At 46.6% G+C, this 21,134-nt stretch overlaps 1 protein-coding gene across 1 annotated transcript; it reads left to right on the forward strand.

Annotated features, from left to right (window-relative positions):
- The first annotated feature begins 215 nt into the window (after positions 1–215).
- On the forward strand, positions 216–7,081 carry LOC115182438 (tumor protein 63-like). The gene is made up of 6 exons (XM_029744030.1): positions 216–414; positions 1,098–1,213; positions 4,341–4,450; positions 4,798–4,916; positions 6,374–6,456; positions 6,953–7,081. The coding sequence occupies exons 1-6, from the start codon at positions 330–332 to the stop codon at positions 7,079–7,081; spliced, it is 642 nt and encodes a 213-aa protein (XP_029599890.1). The 5' UTR covers positions 216–329.
- Positions 7,082–21,134: the final 14,053 nt, after the last annotated feature.

Here is a 21,134-nt window from a genome sequence, read left to right on the forward strand (position 1 = left end):
TCTGCAGTACTGACCTGTCCTCTCTCTCTCCAGTACTTACCTGTCCTCTCTCTCTCTCCAGTACTAACCTGTCCTCTCTCTCTCTCCAGTACTGACCTGTCCTCTCTCTCTCTCCAGTACTGACCTGTCCTCTCTCTCTCTCCAATACTGACCTGTCCTCTCTCTCTCTCCAGTACTGACCTGTCCTCTCTCTCTCTGCAGTACTAACCTGTCCTCTCTCTCTGCAGTACTCTACAGAGCTGAAGAAGCTATATTGTCAGATCGCCAAGACGTGTCCCATCCAGATCAAGGTGCTGACCAATCCCCCGCAGGGCGCCGTCATCAGAGCCATGCCCGTTTACAAGAAGGCGGAGCACGTCACCGAGGTGGTCAAACGCTGCCCCAACCACGAGCTCAGCCGCGAGTTCAACGAAGGTTAGTTAGTTAGTTATATGTCTCTCTCCTAAATTAAAAGTTACACACTATTCTGTCCTTGTAGAAGTCAGTGATGGTTAGTTAGTTGATGTATGCCCCCTCCCCCTCTAAGACACAAACCAATTTCTCTTATATAAATATAAACACACAACGCAAATATAAACACACAATGTAAATATAAACACATTTGTTTGCCCTCTCAGATGCTTCCTGTACCATGATGTTATTAACTATTTACCATGACCTTAACTAACCATTACTAACCTTTACCATGACCTTATTAACTAACCTTTACTAACCTCTACCATGACCTTATTAACTAACCTTTACTAACCTTTACCATGACCTTATTAACTAACCTTTACTAACCTTTACCATGACCTTAACTAACCTTTTCTAACCTTTACCATGACCTTATTAACTAAACTTTACTAACCTTTACTAACCTCTACCATGACCTTATTAACTAACCTCTTATATGACCTTATTAACTAACCTTTACTAACCTTTACCATGACCTTATTAACTAACCTTTACCTCTCAGATGCTTCCTGCACCATGACCTTATTAACTATGCCTAAACTTCCATTGATAAATCATTGATAAGTTATTTATCTACTTTGATATGAACATGTAACATGCTTTGGCTGTTTGATAAGCAGATGGCATTTTGTGTTTTGTAGGTCAGATAGCCCCTCCCAGTCACCTGATCCGAGTGGAGGGTAACAGCCACTCCCAGTATCTGGAGGACTCCATCACGGGCCGTCAGAGTGTCTTGGTCCCCTACGAGCCACCTCAGGTAAAGTCATACCCCTCTCGTTGCCACCAGGCCACAGCTATAGAGATCCTATTAAATTACCAGAGGGGCCTATGTCATAAACCCTCAAAGGTTCCAGAATGTGACGTCATAAACCCTCAAAGGTTCCAGAATGTGATGTCATAAACCCTCAAAGTTCCAGAATGTGATGTCATAAACCCTCAAAGGTTCCAGAATGTGATGTCATAAACCCTCAAAGTTCCAGAATGTGATGTCATAAACCCTCAAAGGTTCCAGAATGTGATGTCATAAACCCTCAAAGGTTCCAGAATGTGATGTCATTAAACCTCAAAGGTTCCAGAATGTGTTGTCATAAAACCTCAAAGGTTCTGGAACCTTGTGATGTCATAAACCTTGTGATGTGATGTCATAAACCCTCAAAGTTCCAGAATGTGAAAATGGCAGCCATAGTGGTCAGGGAGAAATCCAAACCCGTCTAATTGGATTGAATGGCAGTAGAGACATAATCCTGATTTTAATATGCAGGAAAATAAGCCATGTGATATATCAGAAATTGTGTAATATAATTGTTGTCATATAATTATAAATATATTGGTTTTATACCAATTTTATATATCCTCTAAAATATATGTAAATAGACCATAGATGTCTACATTTGAGTTTTCTTGGAAAGCTGTGATTGCTATTATATGATACAATATCAGTACTCGTTGCATTTACAACTTGTATATGTCCTATCATCCGCTGATGTCAGCCAGTGTCTGGCTGTAGACTGACTGCATTGATGAATGTTGGCATATTGGCAGATAATTTGAAAAATGTATGGAATCAATGGAATCATTCCTCTAAAACTGTCTGTCTAGCATACAGTGCAATAAAATATTCAAATTCATTGTTTTACACAATATCTTGTCCCAGCACTGGCTGACCACTGGCTGACCTTATATACCAGCCAAATCCCCTGACCAAGATGGCTGAACTTATATACCAGCCAAACCCCCTGACCAAGATGGCTGACCTTATATACCAGCCAAACCCCCTGACCAAGATGGCTGACCTTATATACCAGCCAAACCCCCTGACCAAGATGGCTGACCTTATATACCAGCCAAACCCCCTGACCAAGATGGCTGACCTTATATACCAGCCAAACCCCCTGACCAAGATGGCTGACCTTATATACCAGCCAAACCCCCTGACCAAGATGGCTGACCTTATATACCAGCCAAACCCCCTGACCAAGATGGCTGACCTTATATACCAGCCAAACCCCCTGACCAAGATGGCTGACCTTATATACCAGCCAAACCCCCTGACCAAGATGGCTGACCTTATATACCAGCCAAACCCCTGACCAAGATGGCTGACCTTATATACCAGCCAAACTCCCTGACCAAGATGGCTGACCTTATATACCAGCCAAACCCCTTGACCAAGATGGCTGACCTTATATACCAGCCAAACCCCCTGACCAAGATGGCTGACCTTATATACCAGCCAAACCCCCTGACCAAGATGGCTGACCTTATATACCAGCCAAACCCCCTGACCAAGATGGCTGACCTTATATACCAGCCAAACCCCCTGACCAAGATGGCTGACCTTATATACCAGCCAAACCCCCTGACCAAGATGGCTGACCTTATATACCAGCCAAACCCCCTGACCAGATGGCTGACCTTATATACCAACCAAACCCCCTGACCAAGATGGCTGACCTTATATACCGTCACAAGCCAAACCCCCTGACCAAAATGGCTGACCTTATATACCGTCACAAGCCAAACCCCCTGACCAAGATGGCTGACCTTATATACCAACCAAAGCCCCTGACCAAGATGGCTGACCTTATATACCAACCAAACCCCCTGACCAAGATGGCTGACCTTATATACCAACCAAACCCCCTGACCAAGATGGCTGACCTTATATACCAGCCAAACCCCCTGACCAAGATGGCTGACCTTATATACCAACCAAACCCCCTGACCAAAATGGCTGACCTTATATACCAACCAAACCCCCTGACCAAGATGGCTGACCTTATATACCGTCACAAGCCAAACACCCTGACCAAAATGGCTGACCTTATATACCAGCCAAACCCCCTGACCAAGATGGCTGACCTTATATACCAACCAAACCCCCTGACCAAGATGGCTGACCTTATATACCAACCAAACCCCCTGACCAAGATGGCTGACCTTATATACCAGCCAAACCCCCTGACCAAGATGGCTGACCTTATATACCAGCCAAACCCCCTGACCAAGATGGCTGACCTTATATACCAGCCAAACCCCCTGACCAAGATGGCTGACCTTATATACCAGCCAAACCCCCTGACCAAGATGGCTGACCTTATATACCAGCCAAACCCCCTGACCAAGATGGCTGACCTTATATACCAGCCAAACCCCCTGACCAAGATGGCTGACCTTATATACCAGCCAAACCCCCTGACCAAGATGGCTGACCTTATATACCAGCCAAACCCCCTGACCAAGATGGCTGACCTTATATACCAGCCAAACCCCCTGACCAAGATGGCTGACCTTATATACCAGCCAAACCCCCTGACCAAGATGGCTGACCTTATATACCAGCCAAACCCCCTGACCAAGATGGCTGACCTTATATACCAGCCAAACCCCCCTGACCAAGATGGCTGACCTTATATACCGTCACAAGCCAAACCCCCTGACCAAAATGGCTGACCTTATATACCATCACAAGCCAAACCCCTTGACCAAAATGGCTGACCTTATATACCGTCACAAGAAGTTTCATGTCCAATTTAGTTTTCTAATTCCTAATTCTTTGGCCACAGCTCAGAGCCCTGTCTCCTCCCTGTCTCCTCTCTGTCTCCTCCTTGTCCCCCTTAAAACAGACTGTATCAGAGCCCTGTCTCCTCTCTGTGTGTTAATATCTCCTCTCTGTGTGTTAATATCTCCTCTCTGTGTGTTAATATCACCTCTCTGTGTGTTAATATCTCCTCTCTCTGTGTTAATATCTCCTCTCTGTGTGTTAATATCTCCTCTCTGTGTGTTAATATCTCCTCTCTGTGTGTTAATATCTCCTCCAGGTCCCCTGAGGTTTTTATTCATTAAATGCTGTTGTTGTTATTCTTCCCCTCGTTCTCTTCCAGGTGGGAACAGAGTTCACTACCATCCTGTATAACTTCATGTGTAACTCCAGCTGTGTGGGAGGAATGAACCGACGCCCCATCCTCATCATCGTCACCCTGGAAACCAGAGAGTAAGACATTCATTCCAACACGACTTTATATTGTCCCCTCAAGAGTCCTTTAGCATCTGCACAGAGAACAGAGAAGCATCAGGACAACAGAAAACAGAGTGTATTATCAGTGACCCAGGTCTGTTTGTGTTGTCGGTGCCAAAAATTGTGCACCGCCCTATGGTACTCCCAATCACGGCCGTTTGTGATACAGCCTGGAATTGAACCAATTAGGACAGTGTTCCTAATGTTTTGTACACTCAGTGTAAATAAATATATGATATAGTTCTCCACATGGCTCTGATTTGGTATCTCAGGCCTCCCTACAGATGGTAAATAAATGTTACTGTGTCTCTCCGACGTCGCAGAGGGCAGGTGCTGGGTCGACGCTGCTTCGAGGCCAGGATCTGTGCGTGCCCTGGACGAGACCGCAAGGCGGACGAGGACAGCATCCGCAAGCAGCATGTTACTGACGGAACAAAGACCAGTGAGTGTATGAAACGTCGTAAGTAGTGCTGGGAGCTGGTGAAGGACTGGTTGACTGGCTGGCTGGCTGGCTGGCTGACTGACTGACTGACTGGCTGACTGACTGGCTGGCTGACTGGCTGGCTGTGATCATACTATACTCTCTCTGTTTCTCGCTCACACACCCACTGCATGCTGCCTGCCCTTGTGCTGTAGCCTCTGTTCTCCTGCCCTGTGTTGTAGTCTCTCTCCTCCTGCCCTGTGTTGTAGTCTCTCTCCTCCTGCCCTGTGTTGTAGTCTCTCTCCTCCTGCCCTGTGCCCGTTATCTCCCTCCTCCTGCCCTGTGCTGTAGTCTCTATCCTCCTGCCCTGTGTTGTAGTCTCTATCCTCCTGCCCTGTGTTGTAGTCTCTATCCTCCTGCCCTGTGTTGTAGTCTCTCTCCTCCTGCCCTGTGTTGTAGTCTCTCTCCTCCTGTGTTGTAGTCTCTCTCCTCCTGCCCTGTGTTGTAGTCTCTCTCCTCCTGCCCTGTGCTGTAGTCTCCATCCTCCTGCCCTGTGTTGTAGTCTCTCTCCTCCTGCCCTGTGCTGTAGTCTCTATCCTCATTTTACATTTACATTTAAGTCATTTAGCAGACGCTCTTATCCAGAGCGACTTACAAATCCTCCCGCCCTGTGCTGTAGTCTCTCCTCCTGCCCTGTGCTGTAGTCTCTATCCTCCTGTGTTGTAGTCTCTCTCCTCCTGTGCTGTAGTCTCTCTCCTCCTGTGTTGTAGTCTCTCTCCTCCTGCCCTGTGCTGTAGTCTCCATCCTCCTGCCCTGTGCTGTAGTCTCCATCCTCCTGCCCTGTGCTGTAGTCTCCATCCTCCTGCCCTGTGCTGTAGTCTCTCTCCTCCTGCCCTGTGCTCGTTTCCATCTTATATGCTTGCTGATGTAGAGTTCTAACCAATATTATGTCCAACTGGTGTAACTGGCCCAGTTAGCTACATGTACTGACCAGGCCTCTGTCCTCCACCCCTCCTCTCCTCCCTCCATCCTCTCCTCCTCTGTTCCCTATGTCCTCCACTCCTCCCTACTACCTCCTCTCCTCCCTCCTCTGTCCTCCATTCCGTCCTCCACCCGTCCTCCTCTCCTCCCTCCGTTCCCTATGTCCTCTACTCCTCCCTACTACCTCCTCTCCTCCCTCCGTCCTCCCTCCCTCCGTCCTCCTCTCCTCCCTATGTCCTCCACTCCTCCCTACTACCTCCTCTCCTCCCTCCGTCCTCCACTCCTCCCTACTACCTCCTCTCCTCCCTACTACCTCCTCTCCTCCCTCCACTCCTCCCTCCATCCTCCTCTCCTCCCTCCGTCATCCACTCCTCCCTACTACCTCCTCTCCTCCCTCCTCCCTACTTCCTCCTCTCCTCCCTCCCTCCGTCCTCCTCCTCTCCTCCCTCCATCCTCCTCTCCTCCCTCCATCCTCCTCCCTTTCTTCACCTCTCCAGCCTTCCGCCAGGCCCCCCATGGAATCCAGATGTCGTCCGTCAAGAAAAGAAGATCCACCGATGAGGAAGTGTTTTGTCTGCCTGTAAGTGTCCAGTCTGTCCACAGCATTGATAGTATAATAGTTTTATGTCTATCTATGTTCCTCTGTTCCTTTACCTTTGGTTTTCCTCAGGAAATTAACTGACCCCATGATGATATTAGTACAGTCTGTTCTATAGAAATAGAATTACAACACCAATTAACATAGAACAGTCTCGTTGGATACATGAAGAAAGAAAACATGACTGTGTTTTGTCCTGTATTCTTTTTGGGATTTTTTTGTTCGGCCGTCATTGTAAATAAGAATTTGTTTTTAACTGACTTGCCTAGTTAAATAAAAGGTTTGATGAAAAAAATAAAAGAAAATGTAATAAAGAAAAACAATAATTAGGGGAGTGTTTCAAAATGAAAGTCTGACCTTCAGAATAAAGGTCCTCTGTCCATACTGGCAAAACCAACCTTGATACGCTCATTGTATACAATATATGAATCTTGTGTTCCCAGCTGCTAACCAACCCTCTCTCTCTCTCCCTCTATAGATTAAAGGCCGTGAAATATATGAGATTTTGGTAAAAATCAAAGAGTCTCTGGAACTCATGCAGTTTCTGCCTCAGCACACTGTAGAGTCATACAGGCAGCAGCAGCAGAACCTCCTGCAGAAACAGTGAGTACAACTCTCTGATACAGACAGGACAGGACAGGACAGAACAGAGACAGACAGACACACAGACAGGACAGACAGACACATACTGGAGTCCCCTAGGAGCTAGCAGTGCTGCTCTTCTCCCCTGAACCAAACTGAGGTAAGCTCTATCTCAATTTGTCTTTAGATTGATTAATTGCATCCTCTCTCCTCATCCCCATTGGAGGAGAAGGTCCAAAGGTCTCTCCTCTTCTTCTCCAAATGTTTTGTTTTGAGAAGGAGGCAAGGAGACAGGATGCAAGGAATCAAGGAAAGATGAATTGAGAAAAAGCCCATGGTTATAGACAGGCCTGCAGCCTCCAAGGCCCACCCTCCTTATTGCTTCATAGACAGGCCTGCAGCCTCCAAGGCCCACCCTCCTTATTTTGCTTCATAGACAGGTCTGCAGCCTCCAAGGCCCAACCTCATTAACGTATTGGCTTCATAGAAAGGCCTGCAGCCTCCAAGGCCCACCCTCCCTTATGCTTCATAGACAGGCCTGCAGCCTCCAAGGCCACCCTCCTCCTATTGCTTCATAGACAGGCCTGCAGCCTCCAAGGCCCACCCTCCTTATTGCTTCATAGACAGGCCTGCAGCCTCCAAGGCCCACCCTCCTTATTGCTTCATAGACAGGCCTGCAGCTCCAAGGCCCACCCTCCTTATTGCTTCATAGACAGGCCTGCAGCCTCCAAGGCCCACCCTCCTTATTGCTTCATAGACAGGCCTGCAGCCTCCAAGGCCCACCCTCCTTATTGCTTCATAGACAGGCCTGCAGCCTCCAAGGCCCACCCTCCTTATTGCTTCATAGACAGGCCTGCAGCCTCCAAGGCCCACCCTCCTTATTGCTTCATAGACAGGCCTGCAGCCTCCAAGGCCCACCCTCCTTATTGCTTCATAGACAGGCCTGCAGCCTCCAAGGCCCACCCTCCTTATTGCTTCATAGACAGGCCTGCAGCCTCCAAGGCCCACCCTCCTTATTGCTTCATAGACAGGCCTGCAGCCTCCAAGGCCCACCCTCCTTATTGCTTCATAGACAGGCCTGCAGCCTCCAAGGCCCACCCTCCTTATTGCTTCATAGACAGGCCTGCAGCCTCCAAGGCCCACCCTCCTTATTGCTTCATAGACAGGCCTGCAGCCTCCAAGGCCCACCCTCCTTATTGCTTCATAGACAGGCCTGCAGCCTCCAAGGCCCACCCTCCTTATTGCTTCATAGACAGGCCTGCAGCCTCCAAGGCCCACCCTCCTTATTGCTTCATAGACAGGCCTGCAGCCTCCAAGGCCCACCCTCCTTATTGCTTCATAGACAGGCCTGCAGCCTCCAAGGCCCACCCTCCTTATTGCTTCATAGTCTGGTTCTTTGTTTTTGTCTCTACACTTTTTCTGCACGTTTCACACTTGACATTTTAACTTAACTACTTGACTTGCTCTTTGGAGATTGTTTGGATTTAAATAAGGACTGTACTGTAGCACGTATAAAGAAAGCTGACAGTGGAGATGGTCCATGTGAGAAGTTGTTTTTAGATGTTTTTTGGGGGTGGGGGATTCAACACGACATTGACTGAGCACGATCGCTCGTTTGGTTGCATGTTATTGCAAAGTGATGGTTGTGTTACATTGGTAACCGGTCAAGTAAATGATGCTTGAGTTTTGTTAGCCCAGTGAACACAACACAACGATAACCATATCATCTGAGAGAGAAGAGTGTTTTGACCCGAGACAATAGCTGTTGAGATTGACCAGCTTTTCATCAGAGATGTCTGCATGCTGCATGTGTACCTCAGAGGGTGAACCTAGTTTGGTACTTACCCTGTAATAAAGTTATATATTATGTCAGATAGACTAGATGAAGCATCTAGAGACTGATGGAAACCCCTTTATGGGCTACTGACAGGTTTGCACAACAAAAGCCGTTTCCAAATCCCAATCAGTCCCAGTCATTGGCTTGAGTTGATTCATACTGTAAGAAACAAGCTCTGCCCTCCATCGGCCCATTCAGCTAAGGCTGGGGAGAGAAAGATAGTTATCTATAAATTATAGTTTTAAAATAACCTGCTGCTTTCATGCACTGTGATAATTATTGCTTATGCTATTGTTTCTCATTTAGAAAACATGCAGACCTTCTGACACAGTGAAGTCACAATGCTTACATTGGATTTTTAAATCCTGCTTTGAAAAAAAAAAATACATTTTTAGTTGTAGTCAGTCACACTGCCCTCTGGCGCCCCCCATACTTTAAACGGTTTTTTTAACAAACGCAACAGATTGTGTACCACTGTTATTCCTGGTGTTCAGCTCAGCAGACGGATGTCTGTCAGTATGGAACTGGGTCACGCCTGGAGACGGCTATTCTCTTACTACATTACCCGTCTTCTCTGCATGCTGCTGCTGTTTAAAATTCATCTCCATGACCTTTCACCTGTATTCTTGCTAACCCGAGTAGGGTTCATTCATGACGGAATAAAACCTACTGCCAAAACTTTCAGGTATTGCTTTTCTTTTTTTCCTCTCTCTTTTTAAACTCGCATCACGACAAATCGAGAGTCTCCCGATATTCTAGAGATTCAATCAACTATTTCAGTTCAACAGTCAACACCACCCAACCCTACCCTACCCTATACTACCCTACACTACCCTACCCTATACTACCCTACCATACCCTACACCACCCTACCATACCCTACCCTATACTACCCTACCATACCCTACACCACCCAACCCTACCCTACCCTATACTACCCTACCATACCCTACACCACCCTACCATACCCTACCCTATACTACCCTACACTACCCTACACTATACTACCCTACACCACCCTACCATACCCTACCCTATACTACCCTACACTACCCTACCCTATACTACCCTACCATACACTACACTATACTACCCTACACAACCCTACCCTACACTACCCTACCATACCCTACACTATACTACCCTACAATACCCTACACCACCCTACCATACCCTACACTATACTACCCCACACTACCCTATACTACCCTACACTATACTACCCTACACCACCCTACCTAACCCTACCCTATACTACCCTACACTATACTACCCCACACTACCCTACACCACCCTACCATACCCTATACTACCCTACACCACCCTACCCTACCATACCCTACACTATACTACCCTACAATACCCTACACCACCCTACCATACCCTACACTATACTACCCCACACTACCCTATACTACCCTACACTATACTACCCTACAATACCCTACACCACCCTACCCTATACTACCCTACAATACCCTACACCACCCTACCATACCCTACACTACACCACCCTACCATACCCTACACTATACTACCCCACACTACCCTATACTACCCTACAATACCCTACACCACCCTACCCTATACTACCCTACACTACCCTACACCACCCTACCATACCCTACCATACACTACACTATACTACCCACTAAAGTAATACTGCAATTTTCTTTTAAAGCAATTAACTTTTTGTTCTGAATACAAAGTGTTATGTTTGGGGTAAATCCAATACATTTCTGATTACCACTCTCCATATTTCAAGTATAGTGGTGGCTGCATCATGTTATGATTATGCTTGTAATCGTTAAGGACTGGGGAGTTTTTCAGGATAAAAAAAAACAACATAAATGGATCTAAGCACAGGCAAAATTCTCGAGGAAAACCTGGTTCAGTCTGCTTTCCACAAGACACGAACTCAACTGTCAGCAGGACAATAACCTAAAACACAAGGCCAAATCTTCATTGCAGTTGCTTACCAAGAAAACCGTGAATGTTCCTGAGTGTCCAAGTTACAGTTTTGACATAAATCTCCTTGAAAATCTATAGCAAGACCTGAAAATGGTTGTCTAGCAATGACGAACAACCAATTTGACAGAGCTTGAAGAATTGTGAAAATAATAAATGGGCAAATGTTGCAAAATCCACAAAAGTGGAAAAAGTCAAGTGGTGTGAATACTTCCGAAGGCATTATATTGCTTTTAAAATTTTTTGGGGGTATTTTTTTTTATATGGCAAAAAAAAATAAACACTAGGCTAAATCTTGCTTCCCACTACACAATTTGAGTTTCATGTTCCTACATCGTCCCGAAATTCGTAGGAAGTTTCAGGACATCTTGGGAATATTGGATTCACATCCTGTTATGGGAAGCGTTTTATGAACTCAGTGTACGGGCATCCTAGCTAAGGATGCTGGGTACTGATCATCAGCTTGTAGCTTGTCACTTATTTTTTTTCGATAGTTTGACAACTTGCTGCTTCATTTAAACCTGTTCATTATGATCAAATAAAGTTACTAAGTAGCTAGCTGACTAGCTAGCTAGCTAATGGAATGAGCATTTTAGTGTTGCACTAACAGGTTGGTTAGCTTCTCTTTCATTTCGTATGAAGTGACAGTCTCAGGCTTAGCTAGCTAGCTAATGTTTTTGTGTTCATGATCAAATTTGATCAGAAATACAAAAACTTAGAAATGAATGACAGATTTATTACATTTATAAAGATTTATTCTGACTTTGAGGGCGACGTAGTAGTGACTGTTGTTGCTAAGTAACATGCTAATATTCATGTGAAGAGGTTTTGCTGCCAAGAGCGGCGAGTCCGCAAAGGATACCCACTCGAAAAAGAGGCTTCTGAAGGGTGCAGTGGAGCCCTCTATGAATTGACAAATAGCGTTTGAGATTGTCTCGTTCCTGTCTTCTACTTCAAACAGTGTTGTTTCTTCTTTCTTTCTCTTCTCTGGTTCCTGTCTGCAGTCTGCTTAAAGCCCGGCTACGTTCCGAGCTCCTGGAGCCCCTAGCAACAGAGCAGAGGAGACGATGCAGTACCTCTTGAGAGCCTCACCTCACATTCCTTTTCCCTTCAGTTTTCTCCTCCACCCCAGTCACAATCAGACTGGGTCTCTCTCTCTCTCTCTCTCTGGTTGTGCCTCAGTTGAAACTATCACATTCTCCAAGCAGATTTAAATAAACTGATATTCATTACTCATGTATCATAAACAATATATTGTAATGAAACAGCAGGGAGCAGGTCTCGAACCCTCGACCTTCAAGCCCGAAGTCCGGCGCGCTATCGACTGTGCCGCAAAAGCACGCTCAAGCGGCAGAGTCGATTTCCGTGCTTATAAACCCAGGGTCGTCACAATATTATGACTTTAGTCTGGCTGGCTACTATCACAAATACTCTGAATGCCAGCCATGGTCTACTGATAAAGGTGTTGTCATGTTCTAATCTTAAATCATAAATGTATGTGTTTTTTGCATGCCAGATTTTTTTTTATTATAAAAATTTGCTTACTTTGTAGCTAATGTGTGGCAACACCAGTTTCAAACAGCAGAGGGAGGTAGAGTTCCATTTAATTTTGGACAGTTAGCATAATCTCTGAACATGAAACTATGCATTTTTACATTTTTTTTACATTTTTATGTCATTTAGCAGACGCTCTTATCCAGAGCGACTTACAGTAGTGAATGCGTACATTTCATACATTTTTTTCCGTACTGGTCCCCCGTGGGAATCGAACCCACAACCCTGGCGTTGCAAACACCACGCTCTACCAACTGAGCCACACGGGACCTATGCTACACGTACAGTGCATCATTTTCAAAGCCCCATTCATAATTTTTTCGTTTTTTTAGGGTTGTGTTTTGCTGATGGTCAAATGTGACCTACTGGCTCGATTCGGTCTTATTTTGCAAAATTTGAAATGCAGTTTTTTTTTTATTTTTTTTTTTTACATTGGATAAAAGTAGAGACTCAGAGCTGGAAAATGGTATATCATACACTACAGTTGGGGAACAATGGGAAAGTAATTCTGCTTTGAAAGTTGATAAACTTGTAACCTCACTTTTGAGAAAATGGCCCTTGAATGTTTTGGTACCTACAAGATAGGTGTTCTTAGTCTACACCCATTCAGCATCGTTCACACCCTCTTAAGTTTTATCCTCACACATCTCTTTAAGGATTCACACTATGTACTAAGCAACCATAGATTTCAAGACTAAAGGCTGGTTTATACTACAGGTGTGTTCGTATATTTAATCTGTAGTGCCAGAGTTCGCTCTGGGCGTTTGTAAACTCAGAGCGTTGTCAGATTGGCCGATCGTAAATTCAGAGCATTTCGCTCTAGTAACGTTCAGAGCACACGCTGGACGCTCTAGCCGATGAGTAGGGTTGATCGGAGCGTTCCTGACCTAACAGCAGCAGTCAAGCACCCAGGATAACTGGCTAACGTTGGCTAGCTTGCTAGCTATTCCCAGACACAAATGAGAGAACACCTCACTCTGACCATTTTACTCCCCCTAGCAGAGCTGGTTAGGCTGTTTTCATGTTATCCAGAGCGTTGGTGACTTCAACTGTGCTGCTGGCAACAATTTAATTACTCTTTTTTTGCCACCGTTTACTGACACCGGCCATATTCAACGGGTGTTGAGCGTTCGTAAATTCGTCAGTTATCCTGCGCTTTGGAGCACTCAGACAAGAGTGCTCTGAAATCGGAGTAGTTAGCCAGAGCGAATTTGCCAGCTACGTCTATCGACAGTTGCCGCAGTGACATCAAACATTCTATTGAAATAGTTACTTGCATAGGAGTCTTTTGTTTAGATAGCTAGCTAAACACTGAAGTATAATCTCAACTCATAACGTTACTACCCTGCATGAATCTGAAGGTAGCTAACCAACCAGGTTCAATGTTAGCTAGCTATAACTAGCAATGCAAATAACTCTGAGATACAAATAATGTTACTACACAGATCATACATGTACCGTTAGCTAGCTAACAATACACTAACTTAAAATGAAAACTAATTTCTGACAAAATTAGAACATATCTGAAAATGTAGCTAGCTAGACTCTCTTACCCGTATACATGGATGGACGCTTCTCCCGCTCCGCCACGGATAACATGGTTGCCCTTTAGTTTGAAGATGTAATCCGGAGAGACAGGTGTTTTATACAACAGCATTCTGTCTGTTCTCTTTTTGACTCTGTCTGCATATTTGCAAATCAAAACGCCAGAATCATATCATACTCTAATTCCACTGATTTCCACTGGTCGTCCAGAAAGTGGAGAGCAACACTTACGTAATATTTTTCAAAAAAGCCACATTAGAAAGGATCATCTACACATACTGAGCAGCTCATGTTATAGACAGAAGCGTGCTACATGGCAGACCAATGCAAACTCATCTCATGTCCAGCCCACTCATTATCTCAGCCAATCATAGCTAGTGGGAAGGTTGCTGGCTTTTTCCCGTGGCTAAACCAACTAGGCTCGTAATTTAACCATTTTATTCATATTTATTCATATAACAAGGTTGTTATTAAGGTACATGAAAGTTCACATATTCCAGAAGGCATGTGTGCATTTTGATAAAAAATGTAAACGTTTACGTTCAAATGGTTCTCCTGTGAAGTATTGACGCGTGACATAGACCTAGTTTCCTGAAACGAGTCACAAATAGAAGTTATTCATTGAGTTATGGACAGGGACACAGTCCACTTGTATTGCAGTCAGCTATGGCCAACACCCAAACCTCACCGGCCAAGTTGCGTGCAACACAGCTAGCTAGCTAAATGTCCATGAACGTTTCATGTTAGTTTTCAACCTGCCCCGAAATGAGTTGGTTCACAGTTGGTTTTGATATTTTAACCGTAGACCGGTGTAGTCAGCATGTTAGACTGAAGGATTGGAGCTGGTCAGAAACCTAGGTTGTCTTTGAGCTCTCTTAAAGCTTTCTCTCTGTCATTGGAGCTGGACTCAAACCTAAGGGTGCACAAATGGCACCATATTCTCTATATTGTGCACTACTCATTTCTCCCCAGTCAATAGTAGTGCACTATAAAGGGAATAGGGTGCCATTTGGGACGGAGATTTATCTTACAGGGAGAGATATTTTTATGAAGATAACTTTGATCATGCTGGTCATGTTTTTCAACGTCACTGCGGGACAGTTTGTTTGTTTGTTTGTTTTAGATCTTGTGAATTTTCTGAAAGAAATGTTTATTAAAAGTAGAGAGAAAATGCCTAATGTATGATGTATAGTATATGCATTTATGTAGAAGGAGCAGATTTTATGGAGAAATGCTTTTGTGACTGTTCTGTTTGAAACAGATTGTTGTTGTGATTCTTTGGTCTGTCAGAATAAATACATGTCTTCTGCTTTGACTTTACTTCTTTTGTGCTTTTCCTCTCATGCTGAATAGTGCTGACATATTAGTGCTGAGAGAGTAGTGCTCTACTATCTCAGCACTAATCTCTCAGCACTAATCTCTCAGCACTACTCTCTCAGCACTAATCTCTCAGCACTAATCTCTCAGCACTACTCTCTCAGCACTACTCTCTCAGCACTAATCTCTCAGCACTAATCCCTCAGCACTAATCTCTCAGCACTAATCTCTCAGCACTAATCTCTCAGCACTATTCTCTCAGCACTACTCTCTCAGCACTAATCTCTCAGCACTAATCTCTCAGCACTAATCTCTCAGCACTAATCTCTCAGCACTAATCTCTCAGCACTACTCTCTCAGCACTACTCTCTCAGCACTAATCTCTCAGCACTAATCTCTCAGCACTACTCTCTCAGCACTAATCTCTCAGCACTAATCTCTCAGCACTAATCTCTCAGCACTACTCTCTCAGCACTACTCTCTCAGCACTAATCTCTCAGCACTAATCTCTCAGCACTAATCCCTCAGCACTAATCCCTCAGCACTACTCTCTCAGCACTAATCTCTCAGCACTAATCTCTCAGCACTAATCCCTCAGCACTAATCCCTCAGCACTAATCCCTCAGCACTAATCCCTCAGCACTAATCCCTCAGCACTAATCCCTCAGCACTAATCCCTCAGCACTAATCCCTCAGCACTAATCTCTCAGCACTAATCCCTCAGCACTAATCCCTCAGCACTAATCCCTCAGCACTAATCCCTCAGCACTAATCCCTCAGCACTAATCTCTCAGCTCTACTACTATTCAATTCATTGAACCTATGTTGGTTAATTAGTTATTTAAAAATGTAATATAACCTACACGTCGGGTAATCGCTGGGCACTAGCAAATCCATCGTTCCACCCATTTCTTTATTTGCTTAATTTAACACAAAACAAGGAACCTCAGCTGAAGCTGCTGTGTATCCCAGCCAATCATTATCCACAACACAGAAACTGATTGAGAAATGTACTCTGATGGGCAACACCTAGTATATTGATTAAGATACAGTATGTACTCTGATAACACCTACAGTATATTGATTAAGATACAGTATGTACTCTGATAGATAACACCTACAGTATATTGACTAAGATACAGTATGTACTCTGATATAACACCCAGTATATTAAGATACAGTATGTACTCTGATATAACACCCAGTATATTGATTAAGATACAGTATGTACTCTGATAAATAACACCTAGTATATTGATTAAGATACAGTATGTACTCTGATAACACCTACAGTATATTGATTAAGATACAGTATGTACTCTGATAACACCTACAGTATATTGATTAAGATACAGTATGTACTCTGATAACACCTACAGTATATTGATTAAGATACAGTATGTACTCTGATAGATAACACCTACAGTATATTGATTAAGATACAGTATGTACTCTGATAGATAACACCTACAGTATATTGATTAAGATACAGTATGTACTCTGATAGGTAACACCTATTGATTGAGATATGTTTAATGTTTGTACTTGCACTATCATTTCCAGTAAAGTTTCAGATAAATTAAAGTTATCCTCAGTACTATATTCTATATGACAAAGTTCTATAAAAAAATGATTGTAGTCACATATGGCCTTTATTCAACACAGTCCAAGAAACAGGGTAGAGAAAAAGCAAGTATATACCACAGTCTGTTTATCATACTGAACAGTACAAATGAAATGTTGTTGTTGATTCCAACTGTGTAACTAACAGTCATGTGGCCCCTTTGTCGTTAAAGATGGGATCTCTGGGGGGATGAGAGTAATGGCCTGTACCCTCCTCTCTCCTGCCCCAGGAGCGCCATGGCCCCCCAGCCCCAGTACGGGTCCAGCTCCCCTCCTCACCCACACGGCAAGGTCAACAAGCTCCCGTCCGTCAGCCAGCTCATCAACCCCCAACAGCGCAACATACTCACGCCTTCCTCCATGCCCCAAGGCCTGACTGACAGTAAGTGTGCCTTACACTTTAGTATAATGAGAGATTTTCCCTAGTCTATGTTTCTATCTGGCTAGGTCCCAGTCCGGTCCTCCCTCCCCCCTATTTGTTTTTCTCCCTGTCGTACCTCCACTGGCCCCGTCTCCTAACTCCACCACCACGTCCCCTTTGGGTCGATCATGTGACACACGTCAGGCGGGACAGGCAGGGTTGCGGTACCTGTCTGGGCACGCGGGGCGCTGAGAGAGGTGTGTAGGGGCCTCTGTCAGAACACTTCCTCCCATAGGTGAATGTGATCCCTGTGGGACCCTGTTACTCCACTCCAGAGTACATACTCCTGGATCTGTCTGGGGGCCTGCAGGTCCTGTTCCTCCCTGTTCCTCCACTCCTCTCTGGGGGCCTGCAGGCCCTGTTCCTCCCTGTTCCTCCACTCCTCTCTGGGGGCCTGCAGGTCCTGTTCCTCCCTGTTCCTCCACTCCTCTCTGGGGGCCTGCAGGTCCTGTTCCTCCCTGTTCCTCCACTCCTCTCTGGGGGCCTGCAGGCCCTGTTCCACCCTGTTCCTCCACTCCAGAGTACATACTCCTGGATCTCTCTGGGGGCCTGCAGGCCCTGTTCCACCCTGTTCCTCCACTCCAGAGTACATACTCCTGGATCTCTCTGGGGGCCTGCAGGCCCTGTTCCTCCCTGTTCCTCCACTCCTCTCTGGGGGCCTGCAGGTCCTGTTCCTCCCTGTTCCTCCACTCCTCTCTGGGGGCCTGCAGGTCCTGTTCCTCCCTGTTCCTCCACTCCTCTCTGGGGGCCTGCAGGCCCTGTTCCACCCTGTTCCTCCACTCCAGAGTACATACTCCTGGATCTCTCTGGGGGCCTGCAGGCCCTGTTCCACCCTGTTCCTCCACTCCAGAGTACATACTCCTGGATCTCTCTGGGGGCCTGCAGGCCCTGTTCCTCCCTGTTCCTCCACTCCTCTCTGGGGGCCTGCAGGCCCTGTTCCTCCTCTCCTCTCTGGGGGCCTGCAGGTCCTGTTCCTCCCTGTTCCTCCACTCCTCTCTGGGGGCCTGCAGGTCCTGTTCCTCCCTGTTCCTCCACTCCTCTCTGGGGGCCTGCAGGTCCTGTTCCTCCTCTCCTCTCTGGGGGCCTGCAGGTCCTGTTCCTCCTCTCCTCTCTGGGGGCCTGCAGGTCCTGTTCCAACAGTTGGCTTCAAGTTCAAGCACCCTTTCACTGTTTTTACACAAGAGGTTAATGGTTAAAGGGAAATTCTGTCACATCACCAACACATTACTAGTGCCTATATCTGTGATCTGCTTCTCATTAACCAGGTCTCCATCCAACCTTTCTCTGTGTGTAAAGTACATGCAGGATATATATTTTTTTTTAAAGTCAGACAGTCCTGAGCAAATTTGTCGGGTCAACTTTCCAAATGTCGAACAAAAACCAAAGTAAATACGGTAGACGAGGTGGGATCTTTAGAGTCGGGAAAAATTAAATGGCGGTGGAAACGTGTTTATTGTCAAAATATTGATTTAATAACCATCGTCACGTGATCGGCTATGATGCGTGGTCCTCCCCACTACGACTCAGGGAAAAAACACCAGTTTATTAGGCTACATGATCAACTTCACAGGGTGGTGTTTCTGTACAGCTGATATACGAAGGGCTATATAAATACATTTGATTTGATTTGGTGAAGCTGCACGGTGACGAGCTTCATGCTCCTTTCCAGTAAATATCCAGGATCTTATTCTGGAGAAACGATGATCGATGCTGGGCTGCCGTTTGACATATTTAAAATGAACTCTCGCTCTTTTGTCCATTATAATCCCATGATGTAGTCTTGTATATACAAAAAAAAATATATAATAATAATGTATGAAATGAATGCATCACTACTGTAAGTCGCTCTGAATAAGAGCGTCTGCTAAATGACTGAAATGTAAATGTATATCTGAGCTGTTGGCTAGAGCGAACATGCCAAAACAAGAGTGTGTACATTTTGTATTTTTTACACAACCCTCAGTAGAGTTGAAAATGTGATGGAAACACTATCGCCCCCCCACTATCTTCTGTTGAGACGCCCCCCCCACTATCTTCTGTTGAGACGCCCCCCCCCACACTATCTTCTGTTGAGACGCCCCCCCCCACTATCTTCTGTTGAGACGCCCCCCCCACTATCTTCTGTTGAGACGCCCCCCCCCCCCCACTATCTTCTGTTGAGACGCCCCCCCCCACTATCTTCTGTTGAGACGCCCCCCCCACTATCTTCTGTTGAGACGCCCCCCCCACTATCTTCTGTTGAGACGCCCCCCCCACTATCTTCTGTTGAGACGCCCCCCCCCCCCACTATCTTCTGTTGAGACGCCCCCCCCCCCCCACTATCTTCTGTTGAGACGCCCCCCCCCCCCCCCCACTATCTTCTGTTGAGACGCCCCCCCCCACACTATCTTTCTGTTGAGAACGCCCCCCCCCCACACTATCTTCTGTTGAGACGCCCCCCCCCACACTATCTTCTGTTGAGACGCCCCCCCCCCCACACTATCTTCTGTTGAGACGCCCCCCCCCCCACACTATCTTCTGTTGAGACGCCCCCCCACACTATCTTCTGTTGAGACCCCCCCCCACACTATCTTCTGTTGAGACGCCCCCCCCACACTATCTTCTGTTGAGACGCCCCCCCCCACTATCTTCTGTTGAGACGCCCCCCCCACTATCTTCTGTTGAGACGCCCCCTCCCACTATCTTCTGTTGAGACGCCCCCCCACTATCTTCTGTTGAGACGCCCCCCCCACTATCTTCTGTTGAGACGCCCCCCCCCACACTATCTTCTGTTGAGACCCGCCCCCCACACTATCTTCTGTTGAGACGCCGCCCCCCACACTATCTTCTGTTGAGACGCCGCCCCCCCACACTATCTTCTGTTGAGACGCCCCCCCCCCACTTCTTCTGTTGAGACGCCCCCCCCCCACTATCTTCTGTTGAGACGCCCCCCCCCACTATCTTCTGTTGAGACGCCCCCCCCCCCACTATCTTCTGTTGAGACGCCCCCCCCCACTATCTTCTGTTGAGACCCCCCCCCACTATCTTCTGTTGAGACGCCCCCCCCCACTATCTTTGTTGAGACGCCCCCCCCACTATCTTCTGTTGAGACGCCCCCCCCCCCCCCCCCCCCCCACTATCTTCTGTTGAGACGCCCCCCCCCCCCACCTATCTTCTGTTGAGACGCCCCCCCCCCCCCCCCCCCACTATCTTCTGTTGAGACGCCCCCCCCCACACTATCTTCTGTTGAGACGCCCCCCCCCCACACTATCTTCTGTTGAGACGCCCCCCCCCACACTATCTTCTGTTGAGACCCCCCCCCCCCCCCCCCCACACTATCTTCTGTTGAGACGCCCCCCCCCCACACTATCTTCTGTTGAGACGCCCCCCCCCACACTATCTTCTGTTGAGACCCCCCCCCACACTATCTTCTGTTGAGACGCCCCCCCCACACTATCTTCTGTTGAGACGCCCCCCCACACTATCTTCTGTTGAGACGCCCCCCCCACTAATCTTCTTTGAGACGCCCCCCTCCCACTATCTTCTGTTGAGACGCCCCCTCCCCCTATCTTCTGTTGAGACGCCCCCCCCACTATCTTCTGTTGAGACGCCCCCCCCACTATCTTCTGTTGAGACGCCCCCCCCCCCCCCACTATCTTCTGTTGAGGCGCCCCCCCACTATCTTCTGTTGAGACGCCGCCCCCCACACTATCTTCTGTTGAGACGCCCCCCCCCACACTATCTTCTGTTGAGACGCCCCCCCCACTATCTCTGTTGAGACGCCCCCCCCCCCCCACTATCTTCTGTTGAGACCGACCCCCCCACCCCCCCACT

The sequence above is a fragment of the Salmo trutta genome, unplaced genomic scaffold (genome assembly GCF_901001165.1).
Source record: "Salmo trutta unplaced genomic scaffold, fSalTru1.1, whole genome shotgun sequence".
Taxonomy (NCBI): Eukaryota; Metazoa; Chordata; class Actinopteri; order Salmoniformes; family Salmonidae; genus Salmo; species Salmo trutta.

Bases quoted from the DNA above. Each gene is read 5' to 3' on its own strand.
- LOC115182438 (XM_029744030.1), top strand. From the start codon at position 330: ATGCCCGTTTACAAGAAGGCGGAGCACGTCACCGAGGTGGTCAAACGC. The intron at 1,214-4,340 runs GTAAAGTCATAC...GTTCTCTTCCAG, and splicing joins TCCCCTACGAGCCACCTCAG to GTGGGAACAGAGTTCACTAC. The intron at 6,457-6,952 runs GTAAGTGTCCAG...CTCCCTCTATAG, and splicing joins AGGAAGTGTTTTGTCTGCCT to ATTAAAGGCCGTGAAATATA.